Source organism: Dendrobium catenatum, unplaced genomic scaffold, assembly GCF_001605985.2.
Source record: "Dendrobium catenatum unplaced genomic scaffold, ASM160598v2 fragScaff_scaffold_1056, whole genome shotgun sequence".
NCBI classification, from domain to species: Eukaryota; Viridiplantae; Streptophyta; class Magnoliopsida; order Asparagales; family Orchidaceae; genus Dendrobium; species Dendrobium catenatum.
Genome location: NW_021319518.1, coordinates 6,662,577 through 6,690,386, shown reverse-complemented (window position 1 = coordinate 6,690,386; position 27,810 = coordinate 6,662,577). Strand labels below are relative to the sequence as shown.

General features: G+C 31.8%; 1 protein-coding gene across 1 annotated transcript in view; it reads left to right on the top strand.

Moving 5' to 3' along the window:
* LOC110103376 (187-kDa microtubule-associated protein AIR9) overlaps positions 1 to 27,810 on the top strand; it is an 85,819-nt gene that overhangs the window by 48,258 nt on the left and 9,751 nt on the right. The window contains exons 20-33 of the mRNA XM_020832062.2: positions 506 to 633; positions 817 to 985; positions 1,488 to 1,606; positions 1,789 to 1,957; positions 2,128 to 2,212; positions 2,295 to 2,368; positions 2,760 to 2,879; positions 5,103 to 5,298; positions 5,392 to 5,513; positions 5,598 to 5,805; positions 13,701 to 13,774; positions 18,289 to 18,427; positions 18,509 to 18,690; positions 19,947 to 20,102. Coding sequence (XP_020687721.1) covers positions 506 to 633; positions 817 to 985; positions 1,488 to 1,606; positions 1,789 to 1,957; positions 2,128 to 2,212; positions 2,295 to 2,368; positions 2,760 to 2,879; positions 5,103 to 5,298; positions 5,392 to 5,513; positions 5,598 to 5,805; positions 13,701 to 13,774; positions 18,289 to 18,427; positions 18,509 to 18,690; positions 19,947 to 20,102 — 1,941 coding nt within the window. The remainder of the gene's footprint in view (positions 1 to 505; positions 634 to 816; positions 986 to 1,487; positions 1,607 to 1,788; positions 1,958 to 2,127; positions 2,213 to 2,294; positions 2,369 to 2,759; positions 2,880 to 5,102; positions 5,299 to 5,391; positions 5,514 to 5,597; positions 5,806 to 13,700; positions 13,775 to 18,288; positions 18,428 to 18,508; positions 18,691 to 19,946; positions 20,103 to 27,810) is intronic.

Here is a 27,810-nt window from a genome sequence, read left to right as displayed (position 1 = left end):
CCCACTTAGTAGGATAAAGGCTTGTTGTTGTTGTACAGTTTAATTTATGCCTTCTGATGACTTGGTTATGAGAGTAGATGCATTGGATTTGATCCATGTTAAGAAAGATAGAGATAGACCTTAAGAGTCTTGGCTAGAAAATATTAGAAATGTCCTTTTTTATTAAATTTAAATGAGAATTTGACTCTTAATAGGAAAAAATGGAGAAAAATGATTCATGTAGCCTTCCCCACATAGTGGGATAAAGGCTTGATATTGTTATTGTTTTTTGTTGTATAGTATAATTTATGTCTCACAAATTCGAATTTCTTCTTGCTATGGTGGTTGTAGTAAAACACGATCCACAACCTACATATGGACAAACATGCACATGCAAATTCCTTGTAGCTTTCTAGTATCCTGCCACAAATTTATTTTGGGCCTTACCTTCTCAGATGTTCTTGTCATGTAATTTAGAGTCTTATGATGTTTTTAGCTGTTGAATTTATTTACCATATTATGACAGCACTTCCGCCAAGCCTAAATTTTCTTTCCCTCACCGGTGATTTTCATGAGGGTGAAGTGTTGACAGCATCATATGGTTATGTTGGTGGACAAGAGGGCAGAAGTTTATACAATTGGTATCTTCATGATGTATGTCCCACTATTCAAGTTTAACTGTGCGTGACATTGTTATAATATAGAAGAAGTTATTTTTATTCAAAAAGAAAAAAAAAGGGAAAAACTTATTGCTCTACTAATTTTCTCTCTAGGTAATTTTATTGTTCTTATGAATTATAATTGTCGAGTTGGCTCCTTTGTTTTTTGTTTTTGTAGACAGAATGCACTGCTGGTATGTTAATACCTGAAGCATCAGGTTCGCTACAATATTGCATTACAAAGGATGCTATTGGCAAGTTTATTTCATTCAAGTGCGCACCAGTTCGTGATGATGGTATTTTTGGCGAACCTAGAACCTTCTGGGCACCTGAACGAACTCGCCCAGGTGAATTGCAGATGGAAGCTGAACATTAAACATATAGTGATTTTATCTTATTTCTTTTTTTTTTGTGTTTGTATAATTATTTCATGTGTTCTTCTATTATTTGTAGCCAATAGTACATTTTCACAAAAAATTCCAATAGGAATGCACACAGTAGAGCTACATTATTGTAACTTTCTTTAAGAAAGGCTTTCAATAGCAACTCTGGTGGTTGCAATGAATAATTTTAGTTTCATTAAGCTATAATAAACCACTTGATCGTCCGCAATCGAGATACAGACTCTTTAAATCATTACTTCCAAGTAGCATGCATATTTTCAGACTGAGATGCTTGAGATAAGATACAACTTAGTTTCTTGGTTCTTGTTTATATTCACATATCTTCTTTTTATGCTAGTTTAGTAAGTTTTAATATTTTTAGACAATATTCTTTGGCCGCATATTATGAGAACTGGTGATTAACAATGTTCTTCTCCTGTTGCTTTCTTAAAACTTGACCATCCAGGAAGCCCTAGGTTACTTTCCTTGAAGATAGTTGGTGAAGGTGTTGAAGGAACCACATTGTATGCTGAAAAGAAATATTGGGGTGGAGAAGAGGGTAATTCGATTTACCGCTGGTTCTTGGTAAGTGGATGCTGATCAGCTTTGTGTTTAAATTATTTTCTTTTTTGATGGATTTCTTCTCTAAATCTTGCTACAACTTTGTATTTGGCGTATGTGGGCTGTTCAGTTGCTAATATTTAGACTTCCTTTTGATGACACTTGCTATAGACTTCCTTTTGATGACACTTGCTTTTCATTCTCAGACGAGCTCTAATGGCACTGTGACTGAAATCGAAGGTTCAAATTCTGCTTCCTATAAGGTATCCTGCAGTGATATTGGTTTCCTCGTATCTGTTTCATGCGAACCTGTTAGAAGTGATTGGGCTCATGGTCCCATAGTGACTTCGGAACACATTGGTCCTATTATTCCCGGTATGTTCATCACTGATAAATTTAATGCTAACATTGTTGACCATTGAAAATATGAAATGCTCTTAACATGGATAATTTCTTTTTTTTCAGCAAATTTGTTTTAGTTCACATGTGCTCTATAGTATTACTGTGTGCGAAAAATTGACACTTTTTTTTTTTTAATTCGGCAGGTCCACCAAGTTGTCATTCACTTGAATTTCTTGGATCACTGGTTGAGGGAAACCGTGTCACTTTTGTTGTTGAGTACAGTGGCGGGTAAGGATGCTAAGAAACTCTACTTTTTTGCCCGGTTCCACTAGGTTTTTGACGCTTCTAATTGTTGCTTTTCATGCATTAGTGAAAAGGGATGCTGCATCCATGAATGGTATAGGTTAAAGGAAAGCGGTGTTAAAGAAAAATTAACTGATTATGGTTAGTTTCTATTAATTTCGGGAAATGGATCAAATTGGTCTCTTAACTTTTTATAAAAGACCAAAATAATTCCCAACTATATTAATGGATTACTTTGATCCCTCAAGTTCTTAAAAAAAAAATCAAATTAGTCCGGTGGTGGGACAATTTTGATTTCTCTTTAAAAGCTTGAGGGACCGAGAAATTGTTCTTTAATATAATTTGGGACCATTTTGATCTTTCTTAAAGAGTCAAGAGACCATTTTAATCATTTTCTCTTTTAATTTTTATACTTTTTCTATAATTTGGTTCATCTGTTTCATAAATTATTTTCATGGGACATTAGAAATATTTTTAAGATTTTGTAAAACAATATTTTTTTTTTCTGAATATGGCATTTCATACTTTGTAGAGTTTCTGGATTTGACTTATGAAGATGTGGGAAGATTGATTGAGCTTGTTTATACGCCTGTTCGTGAAGATGGATTGAGAGGCTCCAAAAAGAGTCTTATTTCAACCACCATTTTTCCTGGTATCGAGTTAATATCTTAGCTACTATGTAGATTGCAAGTAGTTATACAATTCAACAACAACAACATCAAGCCTTTGTCCCACTACGTGGGGTCGGCTATATTGCAAGTACTTATACAATATTTAATTTTTTAAAATATTTAAAAAATATTTAGTTGCTTTTGTTAACCTCTAGGACGCTTATGATGCTGAGACGTTTCCAATTTTCTTGTTATGGGCAGAAGTTTTATCAACTGTTGTGATACTATTGTTGGTAGGCTAAAGGATCTATATTTTTCCTGCTATGTGAAGAACTTGCTTTGATTACTTTGTGATTCATTCGACACTCTGTTATTGTATACATGTTCCTCCTTAAGGCACTTGAGGCTCATGCGATCCTTCTAAGTACGCAGTTAAATGTAAAGAGAGACGGAAGCAAATGATAGACCGGCGGCTGAGCCGGTGGGCCCCACTAGAGTGGGTGGTGGGCAAGAAGAGAGAGGGGCACAAAGCAATCATCGTATCCACAATAGCAATCAGTTAAGAAATAGAATAAAGCTTCGAATCAAAACATCAATAAATATTGTTGAAATCAAATCAATATTATAAATTATATTGGAATGTACACATGCTATTCAGTTATTCTATATCAATATTAAATCAACATCTTAAACACATGCTCAATGAATATATAATGTTTTTTATATCAATAAATCAGTAACAGTGTTAATAATAAATCCATATAGTAATATGAACATTCATTTCAGTAGTCACATTAAACAAGTAAGAATTCTGGCTTTCACAATATTTTTTAGTATCGTATCAGTAAACCTTTGGTTCTGTAAACAAAGCCGTCACTCTTTGCTTGTCGGCCCAATAATCATTTCTTTATAACTCACAATCAGTGTATCACGTAAATCAGTAGAAAATAATATCAAACCATAGTATTTAAATAAAAGCTCGTCGACCCACCTTTTTGCATAGGTCAATCAGTATCCAATCAACGAGTTAATTAGTTTTTTCTTATGTTTTACACATACATTATTATCACAATACTATAATAGTAATCCCAATAACATATTCATGTCCATAAAACATAATTGAGCTTAATTCAAAAAGTGTCAAAATGCCCTAATGGTAGACAACTAAAATCATACTAGGTAAACATTCACATTTTTTAGAATTTAACCAAATTACCAAATATTGCATTAAATAACATTCTAAAATTTTAGTTGAACTAAATCACTATTTTTAGACGTTAAAATAAAATTCTGAGTAGACAAAAATCGTTGTATTTTTAAAATCATCCTGTGAAAAATATCAAATAAATACTCAAAACATTCATAATCTCAGTCTCTATAATATATAAAAAATTACACGATAAAGTTTTACCAATAAAAAAGTATCATCATTTTTCGGTTATGGAAATACAAATTTGATCGGAAAAATATCAAAAACACAAAATTATTGAAATCAGAAATAATGCAATGATTCCTTACAGCGTGCTGAGAAAATCTCTTGATAGCGTCGACGGACGAAAATCGCTCTGCAACCTTTAAACCTCAAGTTTCATTTTATCTCTCCTCACTTTCTCTCTTATTTTCTCTTTTCATTCTTTGTTAGCCGAAACCTTAGGGAGAAAAAATGGGTTTAATAAATTCATATAATGAATTCAGATATTTAGGAATAAAATAATAATATAATACTATTGAATAATATAATTTATCAATTGTCAATATTAAATTTATATATATTCTTTGGGGCTTTAAAAATTATAGAAAAATATCCATAAAATAAATTATTTTATTTTAAAAATATTGATGAAATCGGTTTGTAAAACAAACACCTGACGGTCTCAAAGTTTTCACTTGTACTAATAGGTTTTAATTTTCTTAAGGATTTTCATCGGTGCCCAAAAATTATGAAAAAAAAAATCATGTAATTAAAACACAATAATATATATCTTACGGTAAAGTCGGTTTTCAAATTTAACTTATAATGACTTCTTAAAAAATGTATTTGTCTGGATCGAAATAAAGGCTATTACATGATAATGGTGTTAACCTTACATTTTAGTATTCTTCATTTCAAAAGAGACCTTTCTTAATTTTACTAATTTGAATTTCTAGGATGTATATTTTAAAATTAACTTTTGTTTAGTCATGCAGCAAAATACTATCAACTTTTTTGGATGAATATTTCTTGTTTGAATTCAAGATGATACATTTTTGCTGATGCCTTACAGCGGATCCCAAGGGTATTAAACTTATTATTCCTGACTGCCTTGAGGATAAGGAGATCATTCCTCTTAAATCTTATTATGGTGGAATGGAAGGCAGCGGGGAGTATGTTTGGTATAGAACGAGGTGTAAACCTGATGAATCAAACATGTTGGATGTGTCTAGTGCTACTGCGGACTTTGTAGTTGTTGGAAAGAATATGTAAGCTGTCATAGGTACAATTGTTTGATTAATTCTGCTCTTACTTGTCTCGTTCTAAGAACTTTTTAATTTCAAATGAACTTGTTGAAAAAGGACTTATACGCCCACACTTGAAGATGTCGGCTGTTATTTGGTTCTTGATTGGGTGCCTACACGGGATGATGGGAAACAAGGTTCTCCAGTAATTGCAGTTGGCAGCAACCCTGTCATCGCAGGTCCTTTATTTGATAGTCATACTTCTTTCTAGTCTCTTTTGAACCCTCTTTTTCTTAAACTTTCTTGCTTTCTTAACCACGCAGCACTTCCAGTTGTTTCCAATGTATGCATAAAGCATCTTGGTTCAGAAATTTACGAAGGAGAAGGCCAATATTACGGTGGATCTGAGGGATCAAGCATGTATAGCTGGTATAGGCAAACTAGTGATGGAACCATTATTCTCATACCAGGAGCCACTTCCATTAATTATAAAGCTGGAGATCCAGATTACAACTGCCGCTTGTTATTTGGGTAATTGCTACTTCTTTTTAGTGTTGTTGCTTGTATTTGATGATCATATGTACTATTATGCAATGACCTTTAGTAACTCAGCTCCTATCGCTATCCAAATTGAGAAAAAGTATGATGCACATATATTTATGTTGTGTGGGATAGAATTCAGTATTTCTTTGTTTCCTTGTTATGATTATAGTAGATGTGAGATTAAAGGAGTTGAATGATCTAGTTTAAGAATGGGGGAGTGGAGAGAGAGGGATGAGTCAGAGGGAATGCAAAAGTTAGATTGCAGAAAGAAAAAGATTAGTGGGGGAGAGTGAGGAATCAAATGTATTTAGAAGCAAAATCTGAAATGCGAATTATCACTTAACAAGTGAACTATAAGGTTTCTATTGAAGAAAAAATATCCTTGTTTGCGTTTGCTCAAATAATAAGATTTTTAAAGAAGAAAAAAATAAAACAAATAAAATAAATAAAATAAGATTTTTGAAAAAGAATGATAGGGAAGGATTAGAGCATGATTCTAACCATTAAAATGTAATTTTGTTCAAGAAAATCTTAGGTTTCTAAATTAGGGTTTTATGGAAATTTAATTTTGTCTTAGGAATATTGTTAGGAAAGGTTTAAAAATGCTTTTTAATGATGAAATTTGATTTTTCCCTAAATTTTTTAAGTTTCAAAAATTAGGGTTTTTCCTAATTTTGAGATTTTGTGATAAGTTGTTAACAAATGTTATTCGTATGAGTCTTGGGAAGGTTCTAATAATGAGAAAATAAGTTTTTTATCAAAAAAATTATTTTTCTAATTTTTAAATTAAATTAATCCAAAAAATAATTATGTTTAATTGTAATATAGGTTAGATAAAATATTTTAAAAAATAATTTGAAGAAAATATGTAAAATTTAGGTTCCTAAAATTGATATTTTAATTATAACTGAAATTGTATGTTAAAATTTCATTAATTGTTTAGGTATATAGTAATTAGGAAGAAAAAAAAAAGATAGAGAATGAAATTATTAAATAAGAGCATTGGAAGGAGAATTTCATGTATATTAATTTAAGTATTTGTTTTCCTTAGGTGTTAAACCTAAGAAGAGGTTGGTTTGAGGAGATTTGAAAAGTGCTTAGGATAAGTGGCAAAGTATATTTTAAATTTCATTTTCTTACTCCTGTAAGTATGTTTATGTTGCATTTTTTTTAAGAGGTTAATTATTTTATATTGCATATGTCCATAATTGTAATTATGTTATATTAATCCTTAAGGTGTTATTTGTCTTGAGTTGCATATGGATGTTTATGTTGCATTGTTCTTTTAAAAGCTTAATTGTCTCAAGTTGCATTTGGCCTTAAATGTTTTAAGATGTTAATGATAGTATTACATATGCCTTTAGTTTTCATTAAGCAACTTATGACCTTAGCTTTTCTTCATGTGTAATATTATATGTTTAGATAGAAAACTCTTCATATGTACAAAAGTTCATTTTCATACTTAATCAAATTATATTAGTGGATCGAACATATTTATGGTTGATATGTTAAATCATCATATGTTATGATATCATGATATGCAAGTTTGTGTATGTTGAGGCGGAGTACAAATACGGTGCATTTGCACAATACGGCTCTTGAGGGCAAAATGATGATGAATGGTCAAATATGAAATTGTGCCTGATCATTATAATATGGGTATTCTTGTACGGATGTTTATATATATGATATATATTATAAAACAATGTAAAAAAGTTTAGATGTGTATGTCCTTTAAAAGCATTCATTCCATAAAAGGTTTGATAGATAAATACAAGTTTGTTTGGCATGCATATTGATTTCCTTTACATTGCATATGAGTTTAGTAGATGTAATAATTACTTGCTGAACGTTAGCTCATTCCCTATTTTTGGTATACTTTTCAAAAGACTCTGTTGTTAGATGATGGCTGAACGATCCTGGTTTACGCCAAGTTACATATATATGAGGACAAGTTTCTTGTATTTTAGTTTGATGTGATTTTTGTTGGTAGATGTTGACATGAAAGAAAATTTTTATCTACTTTTGTATATCTTTTATTTATTATATGAAATGTTCTTATAATTGAAAGTTGATTTTAGAGGTGCTGATTATCTATTAAATTATTTTAGATTCACATGCTTCATATTTCAATATTATTGAAAGGATATGTTTTAACTTTTAAGTCCGACATATGTTCCCGTTTCTTCTATGCAAGCTCATCGGGCCGGGAACGGATGTCGCATAGACGGGGCTCTGATACCACTCTTATCACGATCTGGTCCGATGAGCTCGCATAGACAAGGCAAGAATGGATGTCGGACTTAAATGTTAAAACATAGCATTTCAATATCTTTAAAACATGAAACATATGAATCTAAAATAACTTAATGGATAATTAGTGTATTTAAAAACAACTTCCAATTCTAGAACAAAATATTTCATATCTAAATATCACAAGATTTACAAAGGGTGGCTAAAAGTTTATCATGTCAACATCCACCAACCAAATCTTTTTGCAACAACTAAAGAAAAATACACTAGAATTTGTCCTCCGGTCCTCTACCGCTGTACATAAATTAGGGTCGCTCATCCATCACCCAGCAACAAGATCTTCTGAAAAGTATCCCAAAACTAGGGAATGAGCTAACACAGCAAATAACAATTACATCTAAACTTATGTGCAATGTAGAGGAATTAATATGAATGATAATTAAACTTATATTTATCAATAAACTCTTTATGAAATGAAATGAATACTTTTAAAAGATATAGACTTCTAAACTTCCTTACATTGATTTACAATAAAATACATCCGTACTGAAGTACTCCGTCTCAAGATGCACAATCTTACATATCATTTTGATATCATAAAATAAGATGATATAATATATTAGTCATACATATGTTTGATCTATTAAAATGAATTTGATTAAGCATGAAAGTGAACTTTCATACATATGAAGAGTTTTTTATTTAAACATGAAATGTAATAATGCAACATGAACTTTTATATGTAACTCAAGACACCAATAATATCTTAAGGATTAATGTAATATAATTACAATTATGATCATATGCAAGACATAACAATTAACTTCTTAAAAGAACAATTGTAACATAAACATATTTAAAAGAGAAATAACATGAAATTTAGAATGTAATTATCACTTACTCTAAACACTTTGCAAATCTTGTTGAAATTTTACATATTTCCTTTCGATTATTATTTAAAACATTTTCTCTAACCTATATTACAATTAAACCCAATTATTTTTCGGATTAAATTAATTTAGAAATTAGAAAAAAAATATTTTTTTATCAAAATCTCATTTTCTCTTAATTAAATCCTTCCCAAGACTCCTTGGAGCAACATTAGTTAACAACTTAGCTCAAAATCTCAAAATTAGGAAAAACCATAATTTTTTAAACTAAAAAACTTTAGGGAAAATTCGAATTTCATGCTTAAAAATGTTTTTAAACCCTTCCTAATAATATTCCTAAGACAATATTAAATTTCCATAAAATCTTTATTTGGAAACCTAAGATTTTCTTGAGCAAATTTACATTTTAAATGGTTAGAATCATGTTCTATTCATTCTCTATCATTCTTCTTTGAAAACCTTAAGATTTGAGCAAACCTTAAAATTTAAACCTAAGAAAATTTAGGGAAAATGAGAGTTTATTTGCAATTGAAGCTTATCTCCTTCTTCCTTAGTCTTTCCCCTTTGATTTTTCCCCAAGACCTCGCCGGAAACTTCTGCCGGCGCCATCGTCTCCTCCTTGCACCTGATGCCGCCTACCCTCACGCGAGCGGCCAAACGAAACAAGGGACCGAATGAGGCGTATGAGGGTTTAAGGGAAAAAAACAAATGCCTAATTACGCATGTACCCTTTCTCATAGTATTTTTCTTAAGGATCATGAGAACAATTTGAGCATAAAGGCTAAATATTACTTAAGTTAACTTCGATAGTTTTTAGTTTTAAATTCGTGCGAAATTAGGTATAGGTTCTTCATATCATTTCGAATGAAATTTCGCTTAGAATTTAATAAAATTATTTGTGTCGAATTCCGACGACTTCGAAATTTCTCCTTATTTCATCGCGACACATCGAAATGCATGCGATGCATCCGATCGATATTTTTCGGGTTTTACACATGAACCATCACGTGATGCTACTCACTTGAAGGATAATGTCTAAACTCGTTCGTCAAAATTAGATCAACATTTGATAGAGAATTGGGGTTGGCGGTAAAAGTGTCATTGTTGTTTCTTGAGGAGATGGAGAAGCTCTACTTGTGAGGACAAATATAGGAAAATTGGGAGGTGCAAGATTTACTCTATAAATTAATTGTTTCGACGTGGAAAGTTGGTGTAATGTTCATCAGGTGATTTAATAACACGTATAATGGGTATGATGATGGTAAGAGTAATATTGGTAAGTGTAGAAGTTGGGATTACCAATGGCGTGCTTTGGTGCTTAAGGTCAAGTGAGTGTGTGGTGCTGCCTTGGAGAGGTAGGGGCAAATAGTGATAAATGGTTGACTGGGCAAACAAGATAAATGAGGAGATTGATGATAAGAATAGTATTGGTAAGTGTAGAGGTTCGAATTATTAGTGGTTTGTTATGGTACTTACCATCTAATGTGTGAGTAGTGGTGTTGGCTAGTGTAGTGAAAAGGAGAAGTGGAGCGTTAGAGATGTGGATCTTGCTACTGCTAAATTCTGATTTGAGGGAGAACATGATGAGGAGGTACTATTTAAGGATCCTTAGGCTCAATAGTTATATTTTAAATTTAAACAAGCATATAATAACTTTGGTTTTTAGCTTCCACAATTTAAGGTTAATCTAATCTTTGCTATTTTTTCATGTTCATTTCCATCATAACCCATGTTATGTTCTTCATCACAAGATTTGTATCTCACCATGTCTATTTCTATCTCCCTAGAATCTTCTTCTTCACCATTAAAAAATTATTGCAGTAGGTCTAGAAGCTCTCACACTTAAATTTGATCTGACTTGTTTGTTTTATCCCTCTCAAGAAGTGACTTTGTTCCCTAAAATTTAACCATAATTTTATATGTGCCACCACTATTTATCGGAAGCACCATATTTATATATTTATTAGAAGTGCTGCCACTGTAAGCAATAGAATACAATTTTTTCAATTGATTTCAATAGGCGATGCAGTATGAATTTTCTATTGAAGTATATGTGCAGGTCTGTCATTTTTAAGTTTTGGCCATAAGATGAAGCACATGGATGCAAGTTTTACGCCTTGGAATAAACTAACTTTGGAATCATCTTTTCATTTGAATAAGGGTTGAAATAACACAACTATGAATCTAATGAAGAGTTTTATTGTCACGACTCGGCCCGGATACTCGATTTAACGAGGCAGGAACAAAAAGTCGGACTGTATGATCAAATCATTTCAATTCATAAGCAAAACAACATTAAACATCATATTTTCTCCTTTGATCTGAAGAGCCACTAACAAAAAAATTTCAAATACTTAACATTTATAAAAATCATAAATTACCTGTTTCGAATTCTTCTCTTTCTGTCATTTTTAAATATCTAAAAATTTACCTTAAAAATTTATTTAATGGAATGAGTTTACAAAGTAAACTCAGTGTGTAATTATTGACAATTATAAAACAGTGAAAATAGATATATCGATATAATACATACAACTTTTTCTCTTAATATCAATCGATACACATACATCTTTCATGCATTATAAATCTTATAATGACACATAAGTCTTTTTCTTGGTATTCATTCATAACCATCCATTTCTATGTTAACATTTCTTTTATTAGGTTTGACATTCAATTCCTTAGTATATCCATTTCCCCATTTCCATTTACAGGAGCACCGTCTAAATGTATCAATTAAGATTCAACCATTTCCATTTCATTTTCTTTTCATTTTCCTTTTTAACATGCACGGGTACGTTGCTTCCCCAGCCAGTATCATACGGGGGTGAACTCTTGTAATTTGCAATACCTTTTTCATTGTTATAATTACATCTTTTTATTTCTATACATATACATAATTTTTGTCTTTCATTTTGTTTTCCATTTTCCACTTTTCATTTAATCATTATTTATATCTTTGCATATTTCATATCTTACATAGTTTAATACCTTTCTCTTTAATAAAACTTTCAAACGTTTATAACAGATGAAATTTATCATTGTAATTTATGCAAATAATCAAATGTTTAAAAGATTGTATGCATAAAATAAAATTATAAAATTACATAATTTACCCACTTTGATCTTTTCAAATATTCGATCCTCATCTCAACCTAAAGAGATACAAAACAAAGAAATTTTATATATAGTTAACTTTCATCAACTTTCTCAATAACATCTACCTAATTGATTCTTACCTCAACCTCAAATTTTTTTTTTTGTTGAATTCCTTGAAGAACCCAACTTCTGCAACTTGATCTCTGTCCTTCCAAAATTCCTAAAATCAAATAATAAAATTTTTATAAAAAAAATGATTTAATAATAAATCTAAAAAAAATTATATGAAAGAAATTTTACTTACAACGAAGGATTTTCCAAATCCCAAAATCTTCTATAGATTTGTTTCTACTTATAATGACAGGCTAGAAAATTCTGTCTTAAATTGTGTCAATTTACTGGATCCTGGATGAGTTAATACTTGATCAGCTAGTCGGGGTTCAACTTTGATTAGCTAGTCGGTTTGGTAATAATTTACCCAATCATTAAACAGTAGATGATCCAAGAAAATGATAGGGCACACTTGGATTAAGACAGCCCATATTCTTATGCGGCTAGTAGTGCCGAATTCCTAAGCTTGGGAAAAGCTCGATGGGCCAATTTCGTGCAGGGACAAAGCCAGTTCTGCTAGTATCCTTCTATTTTTAGTTCTTTTTGGCAATCGTTGCTTCAATAAAATTATTTAATGGTAATAGCACAATATGCACTTTTTTCTTTTTCCTGTCAAAGATTTTTGCATCTGTTATTTTTTCTGGTAGTTGTTACAGCTGCAATTTTTTTCTTCTTGCAACTAATCCTTTGGCATTAAAGTTACGTTTAGCATCTTAGCAAAAGTTTATTTATTTAGTCATGCTTGCAAAGGTGGTTTGTGATAGGAAATACTTTAGTTCACAAGTAACCCTAATGGGAAATACTTGAGTTTGCAAGCAAACCTAACAATAATTGATAAAAACAGAGAGAAAACCTTAAGATCCCCAATGAAAACAATCCAAAAACAGTTGATTGTATTATAGGAATCAAACCAAAAGCAAGAACAAGCAAAGATACAACTGATCCTTAATTCGATAGGAGGATCGTTCTCTCCCAATCTCTAGACGATAAATCTAGAGCCCAAAACACCCAAGAGTAACTCCAAGAGAATACAATACTCAAAACATCCCCTAACCCTAACCTCCCATCCTCTTTAAATACATATCTTCCAAATCAAAAGCTTTCTAAAATTAACCAAATTCAAAATAGCCTTCATGTGCTTTAGCCGCCCCCTTCCCTCTCTATTTTGCCACCTTATGAGGGGTCCACATGCTTGGGTGGCAACTTCTAAGGAGCTGGCTTAGCCCGCCTCCTATAGAAGTGAACCGGCCCAGGTTGAGCAGGTTTGGTCGGTTCAGGGAGAACCGTAACAGTTTGCTTTATTTTTTTTTCTCTTTGAAAGGAATCAAGTGATTTGGACATCATTCCATTCTTATTCTTATTGTCACGCTTTTATTATTTTAGTATGATATTCGCATCAACATTGCTTGTGTTTTATTTTTTGGTGTAAAATTCTGTACCTTTTTCTAGCCCCTTCGTATTATAATTAGATTGATAGTATTGACTTGTCTCTGTTTTCTTTTAAAAGATTATTTTAACATTTATTGGCAGCTACACTCCTGTTCGTTCAGACTCAGCTATTGGGGAACTTGTACTGTCAGAAGCATCTGACATTGTTCTTCCAGGTAAACAGTTTATGAATTATCAGAGTTACAACTTCTTCCATTTTCCTTATCTTCTGCTTTATGTAAGAGATGTTCCGTGGAATGTGGAGTATTCTTTGAGTTTTATTCATTAGGAAGAATTGAAGAAGCGCTAAATTTATTTACCAACAAGTAAGCTAATAAGTGGAAATGTAAGTGGAAAAAAATAGGTTAGTGGGTTGTGGAAATGAAATCTATCGAAGATTTTAAAATATAAACTTAATGTGATTAATTCATAAATAATTAAGAATAGAATATGTTTATTTTATGTGTTAAGAAACAATTTGTCAGAAATCGGTCCTGACTGGTAGACTAAAGGCAACATGGCTACAAGTTTATGTAAAAGACAACCTTAGGTAATTGTGATAAGTCCGTTAATGATAATAATGATTTACTACCTTAAGAGTTGCCTTATAAACCACTGTTATTTTCAGATTTATAGTTCCAAACATGGAATTGATGAATTGAGATAATTCATATGATATTGCATTTGAAAGGCTTAATGTTGAACTGTTTTTTATTTTAGATTGGATATGCTCACTTCCTCTTCCTTACAATGCAGTGTCATACATGGGGACCTTTTTGCCCCACTTACAATGCAGTGTCATACATGAGAACCATTTTGCCCTACCTGCAAATGTAAATTTACATCATTTTATAGCCAACTTTTACTTTAATAAATTGATATTCATTACACTTCACATATTCATAATCCATACATGCTTATTATGGTTGTATACATTCCATAATTTTTATAACCATCTATTGCATGAAAAGAATTTATATGCAATACCTAAAGAAGTGAACTTCTTTTCAACATCTTACCAACTAAGCAAAGATTTAAGCAATCATGCTTATTCATATTTCAAACTTCAATTGTTCGTATGGATATGCGGTTGCTTATACATGAATACTTGAATGGATTCCCATGGTTACTATTGAAATTTTCATAATGCATAAATTTCTCAAACCATTCAAATGACATTAAAAATATACCTAGAAATAATAATCCTTGCATTTATAAATTAAATTTACATAACTTACCTTCCTGACGAATTGTTTCTTCCAATTCTACACCATGTAACCTTCTCCTTTTATAAACTATTTCAAAACTTCCTTGCATAAATCTTAGGAATCCTAAAATTACAATTGGTATACACTTCCTTCGAACTTTTATCACTTTTAGAAATATAAAAGACAACTAAGAATATATCAAAAATGCTTACCTCTTATTTCACCGCACTTTCCCTCGTATTCTTCCTTCACTGTTCTTTGTTCTCACAGCCGAGATTTCCTATTTCTTCCCAAAATTTCTGTTCTCTGTTTCCTATCAAAGCCGAAATTCCTACACAAAACTTCTGTCTTCTTCAAATCCCTTCAGCCGCTGTATGCTTGCCTTCAAAGCCACACAAAATCCCTTTAGCTTATGTATACTTTGATGATTTCTTTCACAGTCACTAAATTCCTTCAGCCGTTCACTATCCATACAGCCCTGTGAACCGATTTTCCTCCCAAAGCACTGTGCCGCCTCTTATAACAGAAATTTCTTCCCGTAACTGCCCTCCCTTATTTATTTACTGCTAGCGAATTCCAAACAAAAGGAAAACTGAGAGAGAGGGCCCACACCAATACATAACTGTATTCCAAGTCAATTCTTACACCTTATAAGCATCTGTTCGGATAAAATATTAGGAAATACTTAATCTTATTTAATAATTATTATTTCTAATTTAAGAGTAATTAATTATTAAAATAAGATGATAATTTTATTAAATAAAATTTTAGATTTATTACGTTGATTTTGGATCTTACATTATCTTCTTTAGATGACATTGATAGTTTAAGGCATAACAAGGGTGTTAAAGTTTTACATACTTCAGAGCTAAGATTCTTCCCAACCCAAATCTGACACAATCAAAGTATCATTTAATGTAAGAAATATAAAGTTTATGCACAATAGAGTTATCAATTGGCACGACGGTCGTGGAGCTTAGAATATTAACACAGGAATAGACATTTTGAAGAAACTTAAATGCTTTTATCATGCTTAACAAAAATTTCCAAGCCATTCTTCCAACACATCAAAAGAGTCACTAATTCATAAATTTTTATTTATCTGAAAAATGACAAGAAGATACATTGTTCTTCTTATAAAGATGCATAATATTGAATAGTGCTCAGATTTTCTTTACATATCGATCACCGAATGCTCTTCATTAGTTGTAGACAAACAATCTTCTATCATTCATTTATTGGACATGAAATATATATAGTAGTTATTTGTTGCTGTAATTTAATGAAAGAGAATAAAATGTAAATTGGTCATCATAAATAGAACTTGGACTTTCATATTAATAACAATTGAAATAAAAAATATCTAAATTTTATTTAAACATGGAATAGAAAATTTAACATTCAATTAGACATTCATAACAAGAGCATTAAAAACTTAAAAGGAACACATCATATCATATACTATCTTATCTTTTAATAGTATTGTTACTATAGCGCCATCTTTGCATCACTTAATGCACATCAATCTTAATATAATTTTAAAAAATCTCCCAACTTTGAGGTGAGTTAATAATCTTTTATGTGCAGGTACAATGCGTCATCTGTTAGTATCACAAGGAGATGACTATACATGCAAGCATTTCTAAATGTCATATTCTTTGCATTTATTTCAAAACTTATCATAATAAATATTTCATAACATTATATGGGATACTCATTTGAAATAAAATGAGTTTTGAGCAACATTTATTATAATATGCAGATCATTTGCATGAAAGAAAAGATGAATTTATCTTAAACAATTTGTATTAACAATCTCGTAGAAATACCTTTATCAAATGTATATAAGAAGGCATAAAAATCAATAAATTAGATTTAGAGGAATATATATCAGTATTAGAAAATAGAAATATAGTCACTTACCTTAGATGCAAGCCATTTTGTTTGTCAAATCAATCCTTAATCCTCATTTCTCTCAACTTCAGTACTTATAAATATATAACATTGTATATAAATATTTATTTATTTTGTTTTTTTTTATTCTGATATTAATCATACTTTTCTTTTTGCTAACCAATTATCCCCATTACATAATTACACAGATGAAATGAAATTTACATTTCTTAACAATACCTATCCTAAATTCAAATAACAAAATCAGTTTCATTTTTTTCATTGTCAAAGCCAAAATGATAAAGTATAGATTACCTCTCCTTATGTAAAACCAATTATCAATACTTAGGATATCCTTAAATAAATTTCAAATTTTATCTTCTACTATATTAATATCTAGAAACCTTTATGAAAATTTCAGGGACCATTTTATGAAAAATTAAAATAGTCCACAACTATATTAAAGAATCATTTTGGTCCCTCAATTCCTTAAAAAAGAACAAAAATAGTCTCACATGGGACTATTTTGATTCATTTTTAAAGATTTTAGGGACCAAAATGGTCCTTCAATATAGTGGGGGACCATTTGTCCTTCATGAAGAGTCAAGAGATTATTTTGGTCATTCTCTCTATTTGAAATAATTTAGGTAAGATCGAATTTTACCTTGAATAGAAAGTGGAACAAAAGGAGTTTTGAAAATAATTTAGTTAAGGTTGAATTTTTGCCTTTGCTTGAATAGAAAGGCGATGTAAAAGAGGCATAGGAAATCTGAAAGCTTTACCATTTTTCTCACGCGCGCACACAAATGCATGGCCCTACTCACATTAATTGCTGGCTCTCATGCTTTCATCACTTATTTTCTCACTGCACTTGATTTAGTCATCTGCTTTAAGCGCTTGCTTCACTCTCTCGCTGCTTCGCCCTCGCTTCCTCTATCTAACATTGTATTACTTGCATTTTTCTTCTCTGGCAATCTATTTTTACCCTTTTTTATAGTAAATCTGACTACTAGTTGGTTCAATTGAATCAACACTAATTCAATTATTTTCTTTTATTGGTTTTCATATCTATAATGTATTATGTTGAACCTACAAGTATGATGACTTGATAAACAACCTAGTGGACAGTGTAGGGGATAAGCAATATAAGTTGTGATTTTATTATAAGATTAGTGATTTATGTTAAGCACAATGTGATTTGACACTTAACTATATGACTATACAAACTTGTTATCAACACTACAGCAAGTCGCTCGCGTGCGGCCCTGCTCTGTTTTGCTCGTCCTCTCAATTTTGCATTGCCTGTTTTAGTTAGGGGCCGGTTCAATTGAACCAGCCAAGCCCGGTTCTTACAGATAACATAACATAAATCATCAAATCACTAATGAACCATATAAGTCTCAAACTCATGAGGTCAACAGATGTGTTTGAAAAATCCACTTTCCTAATTTTATTATGCATGTTCCTTCAAAGCCTTTTTTTGTTATAGGCATTTGATAAGGAAACAGATAATGACTGATGATACCTTAAGGCTCAAGTGCTTTTCTTAGATGCTGATTGTCATGCCTTATTTGTTATGCTTTTTCCAGAACTCCCAAAAATTGAGTTGCTTTCTTTCAATGGAAAGGAAGTAGAAGGAGAAATACTCACAGCTGTTCAATTAATACCAAAAACTGAAAATCAAAAGCATGTTTGGAGCAAGTACAAAAACGATGTTAAATACCAATGGTAAACTACTATTTTGTCATATTTGGTATAATAGCTTCTTAGAAGCTAATTTCTCTTATCATGTCAAGGTTTTGATGACAGGTTTTATTCAGTGGGGATGGGGGAACATCAATCTTTTGAGCTGGTTCCCTCACAACAGTCTTGCTCATATAGGGTGCGTTTTGAGGATATTGGTCGTTGCCTGAAATGTGAGTGCACTGTTACTGATGTATTTGGAAGATCAAGTGAAACTGTCTCAGCAGTGACTTCTCCTATCTTGCCAGGTAGTTCAATATTTGTGTTAAAAGGCAATGATAAATATATGATTTTCTCCGAAACCTTTTTTTTTCTGATATTTTAGGGCTAGTTATAATTTCTCTGTTGAACTTCATGAGACATTGTTTTTATGTTTGTTTTAAGAATTGGATATCTTATTTTTGAGAGGTATATGGGACAGCAGTAAACTTCTCGGTAGGCCTGCACTTTTCATGATTTTGTTCTTCTTTCGGGGAACTTCACTTTGATCTAAATAGCTATGGAGAGTATTTTATGATGGACATGAGAAAAGATAACAAACACCCAGTAAAATTGTTCTTTTTGGCAATATTAACCATTATAACATTTAACATGTATTGAAAAATAGAGAACGTAGTTAGCTCGACGAAGATGACAAAAAACGAATTGAAATTATTTTAATTAAAATTAATTCCTCATATGTTAGAATGAGAAAGGAGTATTTTTCAAAAAAAAAAAACTTGCGGTTATCCTAGGGAAAGTATTTGCTTTACCATTGAAGTTTAAAATAGAAGTATTTTTCAAGATCTTTGATTAGATTTGGAAGATTCAAGTACTTTTGAATAATAAATCTGTGCATGCAGTATATAAGTATAACGCGTGAATTTGCTTAAGTAAAATTTATGTGTGTGTCAGTATAATGGATGAATGTGCTAACTAAATTTTATGTTTATGTCAGTATAATGACTATGAATTTTAGTATCTTATTTCTTGCTAAATGTTTTCAATGTATGTATAGTGGTGGACAAATTTATGTAGCGAATGCGTGACAGTGCTGTGTATATCCACTTTAGAGACCCTATTTTCACTTGTTCATCGTTATAATTGCTTTGTTTTTCATTGACGACTTACGGGAGGCTCATTACAGGGCGTTTTGAATAATCTTAATAAAAATCCTACTGAGTTTCAAGTTCTCAACATTTTATGTCTTCAGCAAACTAATGCTGGAAGTAACCAGATGCTAATGTATTTGATTAAGGTGATATCCTTAAAAACAATATTATTTGCATTTCTTCCTGTAATGTAATGGCATTAGGTATTGATATTAACAAAAGTTCATGATTTCTCATTCGATTTGTTTTCCTTGTATAACTGTTTTACAGAATTATCATATTCATTCTTGACTGTTCCTGAATAATGGTTTTGCTGTGCCCTTGTTAGATTTTGAAGTATCCAAACCTTTTATATTAATCAGCGTTATTTTTCATCAGCTTTCTTTATGTCGTACTATTTTATTTTTATCCAGGAATGCCTAAAATTTGTAAGCTTGAGATTGAGGGAAGAGGCTTCCATACAAACTTGTATGCTGTTCGTGGTATATATAGTGGAGGAAAAGAAGGAAAGAGCAAAATCCAGTGGCTTAGATCGATGGTTGGAAGTCCTGATCATATATCTATACCTGGTATGCCAAAAATGACATATACTATGGCAGATTTGCAAGTGTGGTGTTAATTAATATACCTTTAATCAATTTTAAAAAAGGTCTTTTATATGGCTTATACTAAATATATGATGTGCTTGATTCTGATTTGCTTATTGAATCGTTATACTCTGTTTGGCTCCAATATATGCTTTTAAAATGCGAAGGGGCTGACATTGGGCGGGAATATTCATTAATTCTACCATGAAATATTACTTGTTTATATTTCAATCATTTTGAAATAGAAAGGTGGAATATCTTCATTTAACAGCAACCCTGAAATATTTAATCCCTGTTTCTTTATTTAGTGCTGCATTTTTATTGAAATAAAAATTATACAGAACTTGCCTTAGCTACATGGAACAGAAACCCAGATGCTTTCAATAGAATTGCATATAGATTTTTGTAGCAATTTGTTCTTCTTGTCCACATATTATAGTGTCCTTCCTGCGCTTTTTTTTATTATTCAACTAAACTAGCAGCTAATATAATATTTGGAAGCATGGATATGACAAGAGACCGGAAGAGAAGGCGTGACAAGGGATAATCTTGAGACACCAAATACTGTATAATCTAATGTTTAACTACAATAACAAAACTAAATAGATTGAAAGATTCACTATAAGTACCTAGATATGGAGGTGTTGGAAGTTTGCATCTAGATGTTCCCAATACATATCAGATGAATTTTTTTATTTGGGACACATCGCGTGGCATTTCTAGCACTAAATTCACGTGTGCTGTTGCACCCCAAGAGAAAGTGTAATCATCATGTGCATGCTTATACAACAATTGAAAGATTCTCTATAAATATTTGGATATGAAGGAGTAGATATATCATTGTCTTTTTTTCTTAAAGTATAAGTGGTAAAGTTCAATTCCTTGAAACTACATAAACAGTTAAATTCAAAGAATTGGGGAGGGAAAAGGTTTTTTGATTTCATTATACAAAAGTATCCCTATTTATAGATCTATACAAGACATCTTAATAAAAAAATAAATAAATACGGATCATGCATAATTTCCCTTATATAATCCTTCCTAAATCAACCACCTAAATATGGAAGGAGATTGGCATGATCCTAGTGAGCCTCTCACGGATCCCCATCTTGACCTTGGGATCAAGAGCCAAGGAACTATTGGTATTTTAACACTCTCCCTCAAGCTGGGGAATACAAATTTGTTATTCCCAGCTTGGTAATTAGTCTCAAAAAGTAGAATTATCAAGTACCTTGGTGAGAATATCTACAAGCTAATCTTTTCATGGGACATGGTGGATACATATAAGACCACTGTCTAGTTGCTTCTTTTTAAAATGTCTGTCCACTTCTATGTGCTTCATCCTGTTATGCTAAAACGGATTGTGAGCTATGTTGATACCTAATTTTTTGTAACAATGTAGCTTCATGCGTCCTTTCCACTTGATCTTTAGATCTTCTAGAATCATCTTGATTCATATTAGCTCATATATTCTCAAGGTCATAGCTCTATATTATGCTTCTGCACTAGACCTTACTTCTCCATGTAATAAGATTTCCTCCAAGGAATGTGCAATATCCTGAGGTAGATTGTCTATCTATTGATGATTCTGCGTAATATGCATCAGTATATTTTTGGGTTATTCCACAGTCTCTTATGAAGAGAATCTCTTTACCTGGGTTCCCCTTAAGGTATTGCCTATGATGCATAGACATGGACACGGCAACACGGACACGTCACGACACGGACACGGGACACGTCAATTATTGAAAATATAGGATATGAGCATGGGTTGAATACAATATTATAGTTTTTATATTTTAAAAATAGTGTATAAAAATTGAATAAGTATAATTTTAAAAATAATTTAGAAATAATAAGTCATTTAACTAGAATTTCTGTTTAAAATGGTTAATTTTAGGATATCAAGAGTCGGGCGTCTATGTAGTTTATCAATCATCAAGAGAGGAGATGTCAAGAGTCTGGAATTGATGTTATGCAATAAATATTGGGCATCAATATTAAGAGGTTTATCGTCGATATTGAGAGGGTGGTTGATTTGGTGTTGTTGATAAGCTATGTTGCACCGATACGGATACGACATGATACGGATACGGGACACGCCAATTCTTAAAAATACAGGATACGGATATGGCGCGAATACGGCATTATAATATATAAATAATACATAAAAATTAATAAAGTAATCAAAGTGTAATATTTGAAATGACAAAAAAATTGAAATAAAAGTAAGCATTAAATATTGAAATGTCTAGTACAACAACAAAAACAAGAAGATAAATTGCCCAGCACATGAAATTCAACTATTCAATAGAAGGAATGATAGGATTAGCTTCTTCAGTGGTTTGTCTTTGAGTTTCTATATCATCTTCAATAAATATCATAGCTTCTAATTCAGGCTCATCAAGTGAAAGATTAGCAATTTCTAATATTCTCATATCCTCAAGAGATTCAAATCCATCTCTAGCAACATCCCACATCCTGTTGTCTCCTTCCATATAAGTTGGAGTTTTCCTTGAGAGAAATCGAAGGTTTGTATGCACGTAATCAGCAACATCCCATTTGTGATGAGCTTATCTTCAGGCAAACTTTGATTCCATGACCACTAATCTTCAACAAATGAGCTTTCACTCTATAATATGATCCTTTGTATGTTGCATTACAGAAATTGCATTTGAATGCAATATTGCCTCCCCCTTTTGATGTTTTACTTATTTTTGTAACATAACACCATAAAGGTTTGTTATCTTCAATATTAATTTCTGATGGACCATCATCAGAACCAATTCCTACTCTACTAGAGCTCATTATTCTACAAAGGATCTATACAAATTAAAACATATGAATTTGAAACATGAAAAAATTTAAGTGAAAGTGTAGATATGTTGCGACTCTGCCGGGGGTCCAACAGGGCGCTGTCCCCTATAAGGGTTCGACCAAGCAATATCGAGTTCCAATACCGAGCGGTACCGAGTTCAATGCCGAACGGTACCTGTTCCAGTTACCGCTCGTATTGAGCAGTACCGAGCAATACTAGTTCCAGTAACGTTCGGTATCAAGCGTACAAGTTTCGATACCGAGCCTATGATTAAGAAAACAAAGAACGACGAAGAAAACGAAACCTTCACTGCTCATGTCGCCTCACTGTTCACGTTGTCAAGCCGCTTCGTCGACGAAGATGATCCTATTGACTTTAATACCGCGTCTCAAGCCTCTTTGTCGACAAAGGATGATCCTGTTTGCTTCTCATGCTCGCGTCATCGAGCCACTCCTTCAACTATAACGAAGAACACTTGTGTGGAAACGAAAAATCTAGCTCTTTGAAATGTTTTAAGCCGCATAAATAAATATGGAATAGGTGGAAGGCTGAAAAGAATAGGGTTAAATCGTGGCTCCGTGTTTTTTTTTTAATAGGACACGCTATCCGATACGCGTGTCAGTCAAATTTAATTAATATTTTAATCAGACACAGCAAACCCGTATCTGTGCCATATCGGAGGCGTATCTCGTCACCACGTGCCCAACAGCCTGCTAGGAGTATCCGTGCAACATAGTTGATAAGAAATAAGAAGTTTAATTTTTATATTTTAAGTAAAAAATTTATACATGAAATTATATTTTAAAATCATAAAATATTTAAGATACCGTGCTCAATTTGTATTTAATATTTTTTTTTTTAAATTGGACACGTTTTTGTGTGTTTGCACGTGTCGGAGGAGTGTTGATGCGTGTCGTGTCGGATACAGTGTTGACACTGCACGCCTATTTAGGAAAAGTGTCGGTGCATCATAGGGTAGTGCAGTGTTCTGTTTATACCTTACACGATGTTTTAAAAATCGGACCAGACCGGCCGGTTCGACCTGTTCAACCATGAACGGTCACCACCGACCGATCGTTCAGTCTTAAAATCGCTTGTGCATCGAACCGGACTAAACCTGTCAGAACCATTGGTTCAACCAGCGAACTGGTGAACCGACCCGGTTATTTTGAACCGGCCGGTTCAAATCCCACAAATTTTAATTATTTTTAATAAATATAATAATATATATTATTTTAAATAAAATATATATATATATAATAACTTTAATTAAAGTTATAATACATTTTTTATTGTTAACAATGGCCTTCAAACCATCATGAAGCATCTTCACATAACCCCACCACTTCATTATTAGCAAAAAAGTGTTTCCAAGAGATGTGGGACTAAAAAAAAGGGTTGAGGTGTGCATGAGTCATAACATATATAATGCCTATAAAACCTATTTTTAAATAGATTTTTTAATTAATTATTTTTGATGTGAATGATAATTATTTATTAGTTAATAATAATTTTTTTATTTATACACTATTAAAAATAATTTATCATTAATAATTTTATCTATTTATTAATGATTTTAGATATAAATTTATAAAATAATTTTGATATACCACATAAACATGTAAGTTAATATAATAAGAAGAAATTTATATTAAAATTATAAACTTATGTTAGAATTAATTTATATTAAATATGTAACATAAATTAATAATAATTTATATTAAATTAATGTGGTTATGATGTAAATTTATAAATAAAAAATCAAATTTAAAATTTGAAAATATTTAAATTTAGAATATATATTTTTATTAGTGTAAATTCTTTATGATATGATATTAAATTTTTTTTTGCTTTTAATGTGAGATTTTAAAATAATTATTTTATTTAATTAAATAAGTTTTATGTTTTCATATTTTTTTAGTTTATTTTTTTGTCTCATACTTTGAATGATAACATTATTATTAAGTTATTTATTAAATTCATATAAATTCTATTTATTACATCATTCGCGGTTCGACCCCAGTTAAACCAGTCAAACCGTGAACCTCACCTTCTCCGATTCATTGTCAGGTCCGGTTTTCAGACCTTGAGCTTACATGTAATTCTGCTTTGGATTTTGCATGAATTGACTGACCGTGTTTACAGCAAACATTATATCTAGTGCGGTAACAGGAGATGTAGATCAATTTGCCATAAGTCTTTGGTAAGCTCCCTTATCTACATTTAGATCTTCTTTAGTTTCTCCCAATTTGAGATTTGGTTTTACTGTCGTTGGTGCTGGTTTACAAGATTTTTTACGCTCAGATTTATATAGTTGTTTCATAAGACTTTAGTAAACCGGAAGCTTAAGGCTCTATTAAAAAAATAGCTCAGGCTTTGAAATAGCACTGTTTGCATGAAAGCATATTCCATATGTACTGATTATAAGAGAACAATCCTCAATGAACTTTCTAAACTTACTACATTATAGACTAGACTTTCCAAATGAATAAATCATGTGTTTTCATTCCTATTTTCCAAATATGATTGACATATAGACTTGTCGCAACTCCTAGAGAGAATTAATTCATGTGTCTACTTTAAAATCGTAGAGCTTAGATAGGTTCACTATATAATTTTCTCAAATCATTTGGATTCTGACTTAGTTCGACTATGAAGTCATATATTTATTAAAGAGGTTGATTGGAAATTAATTGGAAGAAGAAAATAAGGGGATCTACATATGATAATTTATGATTTAGATAAAAAGCATATGATTTACAAGTTCCAAGAGAAAGAGATTACTAATTGGAGAACAAGTTGTGCAAGTTCTGAAAAGAAAGGAGTCATAATGCTTATATTCAAATCATTAAAGATATGTTGCAGGAGCTATTACTTGTGTTCAAACACAAGGTGGTTTGACCAAGTATTTCCTATTTCGGTTGGGTTTACATGAAGGATTAGCCTTAAGCCCATATCTTTTTGCTTTAGTCATGGATTTCTCACTAAGACATTTGCAAGAGGATGTGCCTTGGTGTATGCTTTTTGCTGATGATATTCTTCTTGTTGATAAGACTAGAGAGAGGGGTTGAAAGTAAACTTGAATTATGGAGGTCAACATTAGAGACTAAAGGTTTTCGCTTGAGTAGATCTAAAACGGAATATATGGAGTGTAATTTTAGTAATAAGACTAGTGAGGGATTGTGACTTTGAGCTCAATCGTTAAATAAGAGTACACGTTTTAGATATCTTGGATCTATTATTTAGAGTGATGGTGAAATAGATGGGGATATTATCAGCAGAATTCAAGTTGGATGGTTGAAGTGGAGGAATGCATCGGGCTTGTTGTGTGATAGAAAAGTACCCTCAAACTTAAGGGAAAATTCTATAAGATGGTAGTGAGGCCTGCAATGCTTTATGTGCTGATGTTGCCATAAAGAGAAGCATAATACTAAGTTAAGTGTGGCAGAGATGAGGATGCTCAGGTGGCCTTCTAGAGCATATACGTGAAAGGTTGAGTAGCTCCAGTAGAAGATAGATTAGAGAGAGTCGCCTTAGAGGTTGGTCACATAAAAAGCGGCCTTCCAAGACGCGTTAGGAGAGTAGAGGTATTAAGATTTGACTTATGTTAAGAAGGTAAAGGCCAGACCTAAGCGTGGTTATAAAATTTAGGAATGACCTTTCTTTATTATTTATAAACGAGAATTTGACCATTATAATAGGACACAATGGAGAAAAATGATTCTATGTAGCCGACCCCACGTAGTGGGATAAAGCTTGATGTTGTTGTTGTTGTTGTGGTGCTGGTTTACAAGCTAGCTAGCTTGTTTATTTATTAAGATCATTCATGTATTTTTGTTGTAAAATAAGAATCTCTGCTTGAGTGGTTACTTAATTCGAAGAAAATATTTTAATTTACCAAGATCTTTGATCTCAAATTTCTTAGCAGACATTTCCTCAAAATCACTCTCTCCTTTTTATTATTCCTAGTCAATATTATATCATCCACATAAACTAATAAAATTATAAGTCCCTCTGAGTCTAAGTGCTTGAGAAGAATGTATGAATCCCTCGGTCTCTACTGATAACCATTTAAGTGGCATTGTCATGCCCCGAGATCTAACTTGGAAAGAATGTCAATTAACCAGCCATTTACCAGAGTTATCTACAATTCTCAATTAATCACCGTCTAAACAAAAGTCTTAAATTAAAAAATCAATAACAAGTCGATTCATATCACAAAAGTTCATGTACAATACTCAGGAACTACACTACAATCACAAGTACAGAAATCTATCCTGTCCTGAGTACAAAAGAATCACTATCAATCAAAGACAAAAACCTGTAGATCCGGATCAATTCCTATCTTCTGCTCCCTTGCCCTGACTGAAAAATTTCAACCACATATAATGAGCTTTACAAAGCCCAGCAGGTCACCTAATACCTATAACTAAATCAAAGCACGGACGACGCTATCAATATGCATGTCAGTCAATCAAATCTGTATCAGTCAATGGTCAATGAGTCTATGCAATACGGAAATCCATAGTCAATGTCAATAATCAATAGTATCCATGCTCAATGATCAATCAATGAAATCGATGAAATCGTACAATACAGTAAATCCGATCAAATCAATAAAGTAGAAATCGATAAAGCAATAAATCCGTATGTCAATACAGTAAACATGCATTCAATACAATAATACTGAACAAGTACAATCAACTGGCTATGTTGCTGTTGTAGAATCCATATTGCTGTTGGATATCCATACGTTGGTTTCAATAAAAAGAGTCGTCACTCTATTGCCCGTCGGCATATCTATAAGAACTCCTTATGACTCCCATCCATATATCCATAATCAATGTTTAAAGGAAAGCCCGTCGGCCGCAC